Source organism: Anneissia japonica, unplaced genomic scaffold (genome assembly GCF_011630105.1).
Source record: "Anneissia japonica isolate Jap-2015-1 unplaced genomic scaffold, ASM1163010v1 scaffold1208_len1460985_cov181, whole genome shotgun sequence".
NCBI lineage: Eukaryota > Metazoa > Echinodermata > Crinoidea > Comatulida > Comatulidae > Anneissia > Anneissia japonica.
Window position 1 is genome coordinate 1,151,546 of NW_022688484.1, and position 12,543 is coordinate 1,164,088.

A 12,543-nucleotide genomic window follows, 5' to 3' on the forward strand; every position below is an offset into this window, starting at 1 on the left:
GTGCGCCCTCTCTAATGAGATTAGTTTTTGTACTTCGCATCTCGCACAATGCGGTCGTTCGGTTAGGCTGAGATATGTTTGTTTAAGTGTCAAAATCTCAGTCAGAATCAGTTTTTTAGCAAATTTGAAATAATTGTCAATACTAGCAACGGAAATTATAATGTCGGCCGTTTTTATGTGTGATAACAGAACCTAAATCGAGGTAAGGCTAGGCCTAGCCTAGCAGCGTTAGATAGGCTAATGTTTTCGGCGCCTACGATATTTCTTCTCACGACCTATCGCAAAATCAAACATAAAAAAATCATCCGCATTTATTTTTTGTGTGGAACACAAAAAATCGAATTTCAGTCTTATTTTACATTTTTTTCATTCTTAGGAATGTCTAAATTCAGTTAAACTAGCAATTCCGTATTATATTTATAAATCTTTATAACATTATGCAAAAATTAGATTTTTCTTAAAAACTGAAATTTTGCCGGGAATGGGGCTTTAAAAATAAGTTATTTTAGTTAAGTCCACCAACCTCTGTAAATTTTGCTCCAACCACCGAAACTGACCAAAACCGTATACCGTACATGTGAATCTTAATTTTTTTTAAAGTCTGGGACATACTTACTGTGTAATTTATCGTTGAATCTGGCCCCCTCTTACAAGGGTCGACAGGTTGGTTCGCAAGATCAAATTCAATATGCTCTATGGTTTTCTTGAAGCTGACGGGTCTTGGGTGGGTGATCGGGAGAGGGGCATCAACCAGCTCGTTAAAACTTTTGTGATGTTCTTTTGCGGCCATTTTTATCCTTATGAGAGCAGAAAACAATTTAATTTACTTTGAAATCATTTTAACAAAATAAAAACAAGTTTATATTTAATAAAAGATGTCACACAAAAATTGATAATAAAAAACAATTAAAGGGGAAGTGCGGAGATGAGACAAGTGGCCATATATTTCTTATTTAACCTTTACTGAGTTCAGGAAAAATACTTCAAAAATTAAAAATGCTCAGATGTAACGATAATTATAGAAACAAAACATGATGAGACAGGAAAATCAGGTGAAAACGAGGCTGATCACTTTTTTCAGTAGCTTGGTAGCATTTTCTAACCAACTCATTAATATTCATGACCAGTCTGTCAATTTTGGCGAGCAGCTGATCGAAGAATCATCCCAACGATGATTGAGCGACAGCCTAGACAATAGTGTGAAGCCGTGAGTTTTTGTGATCGTTTACGTACGCAGTAACAGAGAGAGGGTTTAGTCAATCATGGGAATAATTCAATTGAATTAATAAAGGTATATTAGTCCGATGACTTGTTTGTTTATAATTAGGCCTATGCCTAGGATTAACACAGTCAGTGTCTACCCAGCAGCAGTGCACTCTAGTCCGGGACGCTGCTCCAGTCCCGCAGCAGGTGAGTTCGCACGCAGCCTTATCCAGCTTACAGTAAAGTTAGTAGATTTCTACTACTAGCCTAGCCTTGTCATGCCATGGCGACTTCGTCACATTTGCCAGTGAATTTTTTTTTCATAAATAGACCTAGGCCCCTAGGCTTACTAATATTATACTATAAGCCTAGGCCTGGTCCTATGAAAAACTGTCTAGGCCTAGGCCAAAATCATATGTCTAAAAACTGTACTGTAAAAGGTGATGTGCTATTACGAAAATGACCAATTCATTCCAATTGGAAATTGAATTGGATTCAATATGAGTCAGTTGGTTTGTAATTGGAATGAATTGGATCCATTTGGTTCCAATTAAGAAAAAAATATTCCAATTGGAATTTTGGAAAAAATCCTATTGAAATCAATTGGATAACAAATGTCCAATAGGATTTTTTTTTTATAAATCCAATTGGAATGATTCGGATGACAAATGACCAATTAGAAATTGGAAAAATCCAATTGGACAATTAATTTCCAATTGAAATTTTTTTTTTAATCCAATTTGAACTTAGTTCAAATACCAATTGAACTAAAAAAAAACAAATCCAATTAGAACAGATTTCCAATTGGATTATAAATATCCAATTGGAATTTTTTACTTATTCCATTGGATAACAAATATCCAATTGAATTGCCTTTAAATTCCAATTGGATAAGAAATATTCAATTGGATTGTCTTGAAATTCCAATTGGATTGTCTTGAAATTCAAATTGGATAGCAAATATCCAATTGGATTGTTTTTTAATTTCAATTGGAAGAGAAATATCCGATTGAATTGTTTTAAAATTCCAAGTGGATATATCCAATTGGATTGTCTTTAAATTCCAATTGGATAACAATTATCCAATTGGATTGTCTTTAATTCCAATTGGATAACAATTATCCAATTGGATTGTGTTAATTCCAATTGGGATTTATTTGACCAATCAGAATGCAGTATTAACAGGTCTCTTGACAACTGCGTGATAAAAGTTATAAAGTTAAAATGCGCCATTTTTGCACAATGACAGGCTGTCCTGCTCTGAGTTGTTTTTGTTCATAGAAAGTAAGTATTTTATCAATTTTGTGTTCAAATTCCTAAACTATTTAATACAATAATAAGCCTGGTCCTTTCTTAGACTTTTTTGAAATGAATATTGGCTTAGATTAATTAGAAACTGAATTTAAAAATCGAACATTGCCAGCCAAATGCCAGTGACCTGAGGGGCCTAGAAGTGTATAGCCTTCCTTAGGCATGAAGGCCTTCACAGGATGGGTAGCATATGGCTGTGTAGGTGGGGCTAGGCTTTGTCTGCTACATGCCATATCGTTAGGCCTGTCCAAGCCTAGGCTATTCTTGCACAGCCTAACTCAATAATAACAGGGTAATGATTAGGCCAAGCCTAGGCCTAGTTCAGATTACTTCGTATTTGTTTTAAACTTTTTAATTTTTTTAAATTTAAATTTGTTGATTTAGGCCTAGGCTAGGCCTAGATAATATAAAGGCCTAACCTAGGCCAGCAGGGGGATATAATTTTTATTACTAGTACTAGGCTAGTAGTAGACCTATGTATGTGAGCCCAGGCCTAGCACAGGGAAGGCTAGGCTATAGGCTATCTCTAGGCCTTTAGTCTAGGCTTAGCCCTAGATAAAGGCATGCTATAGGCCTAGTAGTACTGTTTAATTAATTATTGTTGATAATTAATGAATGATTATTATTATATCATCAGTATCATTATATCTAACTGCTTTTTATCGCTAGGCCTATACTGTTTTTGATTGTTTTTAACAGATTAACTAAATTTTAAAGCAAGCTCTGCAATCTGATGTCAGGTATTTTCTGTTGAAACTAAACATAAATTTTAACTTCAACTTTCCAACAAGTGTCAAGGCTATAGGAATTGCAATTTGTATTTTTGATATCGACCACTCCAAAAATGAATTTGTAATTCGCCAAAAATGTAAGCGTGCGTTTCAAGCTGTCGACGAGGAAAAGAATATTAATAAAGGGTGAGTCATGGATACTTAAATATGCATGTAGTACCTCACTCATGGCCATTTGCTAGCACCACTTAAAATACTTCCCAATGAGTACATTTTGGGGAGTGTATGTCTTCAGGACAACTGAATTTTTTAAGCTACTTGTCCTAGGCTAGGACATGTGAAATGAAATTAATTTCCCTCATGCTAATTAGCTTTTAAAATTAATCTTTATAATATTATTAGTTTTCAGAATGGCCGGTGCAGTTATAGAACAACTAAGTACTAGGACAATTGCAAAGTTACTGGAACAACTATAGTTAAGAAGATTGCTGACCTGCGAATCTTAAAGTGCTAAAATAAAAAAGATGGGGTGCACAGTACATAATAATTATTACTGTAGGTATGACTATATATTTAACAGAAACCAGATTTAAAATATGGTTTGTGAACAATAATTTTATAATTTAAGATTTTTTTAAATCATGCATAGGCCTATATGTGTTCTATTAGGCCTATATGTATAACGTGTACTGATGCATATTTACATGTTTAGAAGTATTCATTTTGAGTGATCCCAGGAAAGAATTTGTATTGGCTCAAGAATAAGCTTTAAATTTTTAACACCGTGTACAAAGGAGGGGAGCCGCGGCTCCTACGGCTCCCCCACCCTTAATACGTCCCTGTGTTACTCCAAACCTAAATTTCAGCTGTTGTTGAAATGTGGAATTCAAATTTAAAAAATATATATATATATATATTGTGTAAAAAATGATAATCCAATTCAGCTTTAATGAAGCGTAGGGATATCTTCTCATACTTCCTAAGCAAACAAGTTGGCAGGTCTTCCGAACTAAAATCCTTTATGATGGAACCAAACGGACGCAAATTGATGAAAAATACAACACATTTTAAGAAAAGAACTAAGGATTTAATTGTAGTAAACATGTTTCGGGTGTTCTCTCTCACCCATCATCAGTACAAACTGAAAGGCGAAATAAACGGAAAGAAAAACCTTGTCATTCTTAACTAAGAGTATTTATACAAGGAATGAATGAATATTAATTAGTGAAAACAAATTGTTACCAATTAAGGTAACGTAACGATCGTTCTAGATAATCATATGCAAGGTGTATAGAACACCTTGCATACATTAGTGCTGTATGCTAATTTAAAAGTTGTAAGCTTAAATGTTTGAGTTGAACGTTGAGATTTGGACTGTTCCATTTAATGTGTAGTGATTCTTTTATTCGTAATCTAATTTCACTGTTGTCCTGGTCTATGACGTTGAAGCAAGTGGTATTAGCTAATGTTTTGCATTTTTTATTTTCATTTAGATGTTTTAAAATGTGTGAATTTTTGTCTTTGCCAAGCTGTTCGTCAATCCATATAGTACTCAAGTGTCGGCTAGTATAGCCTATATAGGTGGAAATACTCTTAGTTAAGAATGACAAGGTTTTTCTTTCCGTTTATTTCGCCTTTCAGTTTGTACTGATGATGGGTGAGAGAGAACACCCGAAACATGTTTACTACAATTAAATCCTTAGTTCTTTTCTTAAAATGTGTTGTATTTTTCATCAATTTGCGTCCATTTGGTTCCATCATAAAGGATTTTAGTTCGGAAGACCTGCCAATTTGTTTGCTTAGGAAGTATGAGAAGATATCCCTACGCTTCTTTAAAGCTGAATTGGATTATCATTTTTTACACAATTGTAAAACGTTCGGCGTTTTCCCAAAATTTTTTTGTAGGATAAGATATGTGAAACATGACACTCTGGTCACATAGGTATTTGTCAGTTGCAATGATGAGACAAAAATACCACATACCAATAACATTTGCCGTGAGTACAACCACCCCAACATTGGCATCTAGGAAAGAAGGTGGTACAAAGCATACAAGCTCCCAGCAAAACGTTGGCAAGAAACACTCTGGTTGTTTACTGAAACTTGTAATGGAAGCTACACACAATTTAAGGTGGAGCAATGGAAATTAAGTGAATATCTCATCACTGTTCAGCCAGAGTATATGAAAAAAATATATTGGAATGGTAAAAAAATATCAGCATGGTGTTTCTGTTTTATTAAGAAACGACAATAACACTAGGAGACAGGAAGGCTTCAATCAAGTATTTAAAAAAACAAGTTTTGTTTAACTGAAAGTACTGTCAATTGATGAATGTCTTTTCAGATGAGTATATACAGTATTTCAGTATGGTATGTGATTGATAAAGCAGCAAATGCCAATGTTTGATAACATTTTTGATTTTTAACAAACCTGGTTTTTCATTATTGTCCGAACCCCCCCGCGAGAGATGGAGTTCCGTGAAAATTAGGAAGATTTTTTTATGTATTATTTTATGTTAACAACCAAACAGTAGGGGCCTACTTGCTCATTAAAGCTAATGTATGCTTTAATACATGTTCTTTTTTCTTATTTTTAATCTGCTAATGAATGTACTTACAGTTGAACCTCGTAACAACATACCCCTCGGGACCATAGAAATTCATTCACTATATATCCATATAGCACATGTATGTCCTAACCAGGGTAAAAAGCCATTGATTGTAATCATTGGAACTTAAAGTACAGTACTTAGTTTATATCACTGTTTTACACTGGAAAGGTATGGACCTATTATTATAACGAGGTTTGGATGTAAATGTATAGTTAACGTTATTCGCTTTTGGATGCACATTATTTTAATTAATCAAATAGATATTTATATACTAGTGTTATGAATTTCAATTAAGAAAAGTTAAAAGAAATGAGGAGTGGTGGACAATGAAAGTTCAAAATTGACTGTTCATATGGTTTAGTTATGTTTGGAATAATCGAAATGTCCATGATAAATATACTTTTATTCACGAATTCAATTAAGAGTAACTGATATAGAAACACAAAAATGTTATGAAATAATGAGATCACAATCAAAAGTATTATTGTTTATTTAAACAGAGTATTACAACAGATAATCATCTTTTAAATATCCCCAATTTAATATATAATATTAATGTTAACTAAGCTAAGGCTGGGCATTCTAGAACTTGAAATTGAAACTGGTCTTTGGAGCAATACTCCACAACAAAACTGTATTTGTAAAATGTGCAACAATGATTTAGTGGAAGACGGGTTCCATTTCAACATTAGAAAGAAGTTTATTCCGCAATATTATTTCAATTATCCATCAATCAAAAAGTTGTCTTTTTTAATGTCTAATATTAAGTCAACAATTATTCAACTGGCACAATATACTCATCTTGCTTTTAAAAAAAACGAACACTTTGGGCGAGACTTTTTTTATACCTTGTTTCGCGAACTTTTTTTGGAAAATCTTTCAAGAGGAGGGTGGAAAAGAAATAATATAATAATATTTATATTTATTTGAGGAATATATACTTCGTGATTACATCACATAGTACATCTTTTTACTATATCAAAAAGTATGCAACTTTAAATTTTCGAAAAAAGGGATTCCATGTAGCGGAGGACAGAATAAAAATAAATATAAATTTTTATTTATTTTTTTTTCAATTTTTCATGGCGGCTCGTACGCTAACACACTTATAATAAAATTTTATTTTTATTTTGAAATCCACAATTTCGGAATTGGAGGGTTCGCTAAACAAGGTATAAAGAAGTCTCGCCTTATTTAAAGCACTAAAAATGTATATTTATTTATACTGTAACACACTGAATAAAGTCCCCATTTAGGGGAGAGAAGAAGAAGTATGTGGGTTTTGATAAGGAGTTCCGCATAGTCACAAGCCGAACCCCCCCATTGAAATTCCTAAATACGGGCCTGACAAAGATCTGTCGCATTAATGAGCAGCTCTTATCTTGGACAGATGAGAGCCAGGGGCGGATTTAGGGGGGGGGCCGGCCCGGCCCCGGCCCCCACTTTTGGGAGGTAAAAAAAAGGAAAAAAAAGGAAAAAAGAAAGAAAAAGAAAAAAATGATAGCCCACAACGCCTCAAAATGTTATTTTCGGGCGTCTAGAACACAGAAATTTCGCGGGGGACCCCCTGGGACATTGTTGTCTCAATCGGCCCCCTTTTCGGCCCCCCCTTTTGGATATCTCTGGATCCGCCCCTGTACCTCATTGGCATCATTGGTTATGGTGGAAGAAATGAATTTTAATGCTCTCTTATTTTTTAACTATGACCAGAATCTTTTGGGGTTTGTAGTTATATCTGACGACAATAATGTTTAACTACCAATTTTAACTTGTACTTGTTCCCGATGGTGAATAAGACCACGGTTCTGTCTGTTAGCAATCTCTACTTTTCGTGGCTATGTATCAACGGTGGGTTTAGGATGTGGGTTAGCAAAAAATCTTCCCTAAAAATAGTGTGAAAAATTATGCTACTTTGATACGAGACAGAGCAGGGACAATTTTACCTTAGTATTGCCCACACTTGTGCTACCAAGTCCTCACAAACAGTGGCGGCTCTAGGATATATTTTCTGGGGGGGCTAAGTTGTCCGACAAGGGGACTTGCTGTCTCTTATACACATCTAGATGTGTATAAGAGACAGGTACTCTATTTCAAGAGGAGGGCGGAAAAGAAATAAAAATAAAATTATATTTATATTTATTTGAGGAATATATACTTCGTGTATCACATAGTACATCTTTTTACTATATTAAAAAGTATGCAACTTTAAATTTTCGGAAAAAGGGATTCCATGTAGCGGAGGACAGAATAAAAATAAATTATTTTTTTTCAATTTTTCATGGCGGCTTGTACGCTAACACACTTATAATAAAATTTTATTTTTATTTTGAAATCCACAATTTCGGAATTGGAGGGTTCGCTAAACAAGGTATAAAGAAGTCTCGCCTTATTTAAAGCACTAAAAATGTATATTTATTTATACTGTAAAGGGCCTGAGGCCTATCACACTGAATAAAGTCCCCATTTAGGGGAGAGTAGAAGAAGTATGTGGGTTTTGATAAGGAGTTCCGCATAGTCACAAGCCGAACCCCGCATTGAAATTCCTAAATACGGGCCTGACAAAGATCTGTTGCATTAATGAGCAGCTCTTATCTTGGACAGATGAGAGCTGCTCCCTGGACAGACTGTATATTTCCAACTTTCATCTTACATTTTTCTATAGCTTAGTCCTACTGCTTTTTCGACAATTTGCACCTCACACATTCTCATCTGAGGTTTCAAGAAAACCTGCAATGATCATGCCATCATGCTAATCTCAATCGGCCGGTTGGCCAACAAGCTAACCACCACCTCTAATTTCATCTGCCATTCTACTGTGTAATACTGTACTCACAACATTCTTGTCATGGCAAGCCACGCTCTCTGGACCATTATCTTTTCCGCCGCACCACCATTCGTAATTTGTGGTGTCCTTATATAATCGTTTTTCATTCAAACTGTGCCTCTTGAATTTAATAAGTTCTCATATAAGAACCCTTCGATTTTCTTATATTTCCATAAGCGCCACCTCAATTTCCACTCTGTTTTGATAAGCGCCCCGTTTGAATAAGCGCCCCTCAAAAAGTGCAAAAAATATTTTAAGCGCTCGGGCGCTTATTCGCGCGAGTACGGTAGGTATGCTTCCTGACAACTATAGTCCCGGAGCTAATTAGCTCCGTGGGAAGATGAGCCCACCACAACACCAAATACAAATATTTCAATTCTTAAAAGTTGTCAGTAAATTTATTAGGTCTATCCTAGGCACAAAACATCGGTAAGCATGGAGATGATTATGCAAATGTACACTTACCTGCAGTATAATCGTGATTATACAAGTCCTCTTGAGGTGAGAATCAATTCGCGTTTCCCCAGCTGCTTGGCGGCTCACCAGTTTTCAAAACTAAAAATACCCAACTCCTGCTTTCTGTGACCTTCGACCTCCTTTCAAAGTACTATATAACTGGGTTGGGCTAAAATATCATCGGATCCACCCGTATGATACATTCCAGGGTGGGGCATGTTATTTAATATGAATTCAAGCTACAAAAAACAGCTGTAATATACCATATGAGAATGTAAAATAACACTCAGAAAATATCACTAAAAATCCAAACTGTCACAACTCAATACATTTATTAATTATTTATTGATTTTATATTAAAAAAAAACTGTAGTTAAAAGAGAACCAAAACATCAAACGTAACTTGGCTACCAAAAACAAACATACAACTTCGATCATTATAAGACCAAATCGAAACACCAATAGACCCCAAAAAACCTGGGGAGATGGGAACTGGGAACAACCATCTAAAGATCAGATGAGTGCCTCAAGAGGACACAAAAAATGTAGAAAGGGCAGATATGTACATAATTTGTTTCCCAAAGTAGCACAGGCCATCCAGTGGTGTAACTACTGCAGGTTCATCGAACCTGGGCCCCCAACCTCCAGGGGCCCTGATCCCCGCCCCCTTATTAAAAAATCTAATAAAGCAATGCACAAATAAAAACCTGTAATACTGCAAATTATAATTTAAAATTGTTAAAAATAATCATTTATACTGTACATGCATAGGCCCCTATGCCTGTTGTAAAAACCTACAGTTAAAAAAGATGGCACTGCAATCAGTGCAACAACACTCAAAGTGTTTGAGCTTGTAATATCCATGTCTATAGAAAATCATTTCAATTTCATTATATGAACGAGTAAGGGGTGGGGGGGGGCGGTTTGGTGCCATGTAGTATTTGTTCATTAAACATGAAATTAGTTGTTGAATTATGTTTTCTGTAATCAAAACTTTGGTTATATTATTCTTGTTGCAGTAGATGTGTTTCCCAAAACCGAAATTGCATAATCTAAACATGGTTCGATTGTGCTTATGTATTAAGGAGAGATTGGTACAATGTTTTTGCCAATTTTCCTAGATTATGAATCTTGGAACTTACAGACGTATGTGTCGTATATGATAATCCCATGTTAAGTTTTCGTACTTAAGCCCAAATATCTTATATGTTTTACTTGTTTGATACGTATAAAAAAATATAATTGGACCCAAGACACTACCTGTAGTGTGCCAATTCCGATTGATTAGGGGGAAACATTTCAATATTTATTTCGTTAAAGCCAAGGGGCCAAGAAGGGAGTGTTCACGTTGCAGCCTTCGTATCGTTGAATAATAAACCAATATTTAATTGATTTGTATTAAGAAAAATAATTGCTGTATTGTATTGTTGATATGAATTACAGGTAAGACTTTCAAGGTATGAGTGCAATTCTGGGCACCTGAGTTCCATTCTCAAAATGTTCTCACCTCAGCCCCAACCTATACCGTCAAATCCTGCATCCGCCCCAGAATCCATAAGAAGATCTATTAAACGGTGAAGGCATGTAACAGATGAGTGGTACTTCCTAAAAGCATATTGGTACATTTATAAGGTCATTTTCATTGAGATATGTATTAATTTGATCTTGGACTTGCTTTTCAACAATTTTGGCTATGTAGCATACCACTGAGATTGGACTATAGTTGTTAGGGCTTATTTAATGGAACACAGAGCTTTCGCGATATAGCGTAATGCAAGTCTTAGTCTATTATAGCATAATATCGAAATTATGAACTTTTTTCAGATAAATATACTAGATTTTCCGCAGTATCGCCAGATACAAATATCGTAAAATTTAGTGTGTGTGAATACAATTTGAGTTTTTCCATTCTGTTTTGTCTTCTTTAATTGAGTTTTAAATTTCTTTTCCTATATTACTAAAATAATCGCTAAAATTTTCAAAATTACGACTTGGATGAATATTGTTTGAACGTTTGGGATCGTGTTTATATCTGTTTTCAACTGCTAAAAAATAATCTGATAATAAATAATATTCTGATTTGCATTTTCAATTTTTACTCGTGTAGTTGTTTGTAAGTGAACGATTATTAAAAGGTGTTTGTCGGATAAGTGTTTTACAGTTATACATAATCTAACGATATCAGGTGTGATCCATATTTAGCTTATATTGTATAAGATAATTGTTGACATTGTTCATTGGTTAATCTGATAAAAACATCAATTCAATAAATATTGAATGTGCTTTTTCTTTTGGTCATAAGAAGTAGAAATGCTTATTATTATGGTCCCACTGTATGTTTTTGGTGTGTCACTGTTTTGGTAGTTGATTTTTGCAGGTACCCATCATGCACTTCTATTGGGTGGACATACCTTTGTACCATACTTATATAGGCCTACCTACTAATTATTTTTATTATTATTATTATTGTTTATTATTATTTTATTATTTATTTATTTTTTTAATATAATTATATTATATAAACACTTTAATTGTCATGATTGAATGCTTAGATAAAAAGTTATTACATTATATGAATTTTGCTCTAATGGCAGCATCTAATTTGCACATCTAACATAATTATATGCATATAATTAATTCAAAAATATGGTAAAAATGTTCTTTTGACCCTTAAAACATGGTATGGACACTTTGCTTGACATGCAACTATGAAATGTGTCATTTAATAAGCAATGATTCATCTACTCACAACATAATCTTTGACAACAGTGTTGGCGCCAGGACCTGCCCGACGGGGTGGGGGGCCTAGTGGAGCGAATCGAGTCTCAATTAGCTTGGGGGCCAGGGGGCCGCCCAGGGCCCCCGGTGGGGGTCCAGGGGCTTCGCCCCCCCCCCGGGAAGCCACGGATATTTGATGAATTATGGCGAATTTTTATTACTTATTTGATAGGCATCGAGCTACTATAAATGATTTCATGTAGGCTATGCTTTCTAATGTTGAAACCAGTTTCCAAAACCAAAACATTTTGAATAAAAGCAAGAAACAAAGAGTATGCAATGTAACCATCTAATTTATTTTAAAATCGTCATTCTTGAAAGTGAAATTCTATATTTTGGAAATTTTGCATGAAATCTGTCAACCACGCTGTCATGGTCGAGTTTGCTTCACCTATCACGATGTATTCCAACCATCATGAGGCTATCTAAATGAGCATTTGTCATAACAGAACGCAAATTACTTTTAATTTGTCTCATTGAATTATTATTATTGTTATTGTTGTTGTTATTATTGTTGTGATGAAAAGTTAACATTATGGTGGCTAAACGTATATTACAGGTAAATATTTTTTTTTATTTGTTTGTTCCCCGACAAAATTTATCGTCTATCGGCTATGCTTCCCCGACC

General features: G+C 34.6%; 1 protein-coding gene across 1 annotated transcript in view; it reads right to left on the minus strand.

The window, feature by feature from the left end:
* Positions 1-9,238, minus strand: part of LOC117122220 (two pore calcium channel protein 2-like) — a 30,222-nt gene extending 20,984 nt beyond the window's left edge. The window contains exons 1-2 of the mRNA XM_033267733.1: positions 9,147-9,238; positions 617-797 (exon numbers count right to left, since the gene is read on the minus strand). Coding sequence (XP_033123624.1) covers positions 617-790 — 174 coding nt within the window. The 5' untranslated portion in view covers positions 791-797; positions 9,147-9,238. The remainder of the gene's footprint in view (positions 1-616; positions 798-9,146) is intronic.
* Between the last annotated feature and the right edge of the window lie 3,305 nt (positions 9,239-12,543).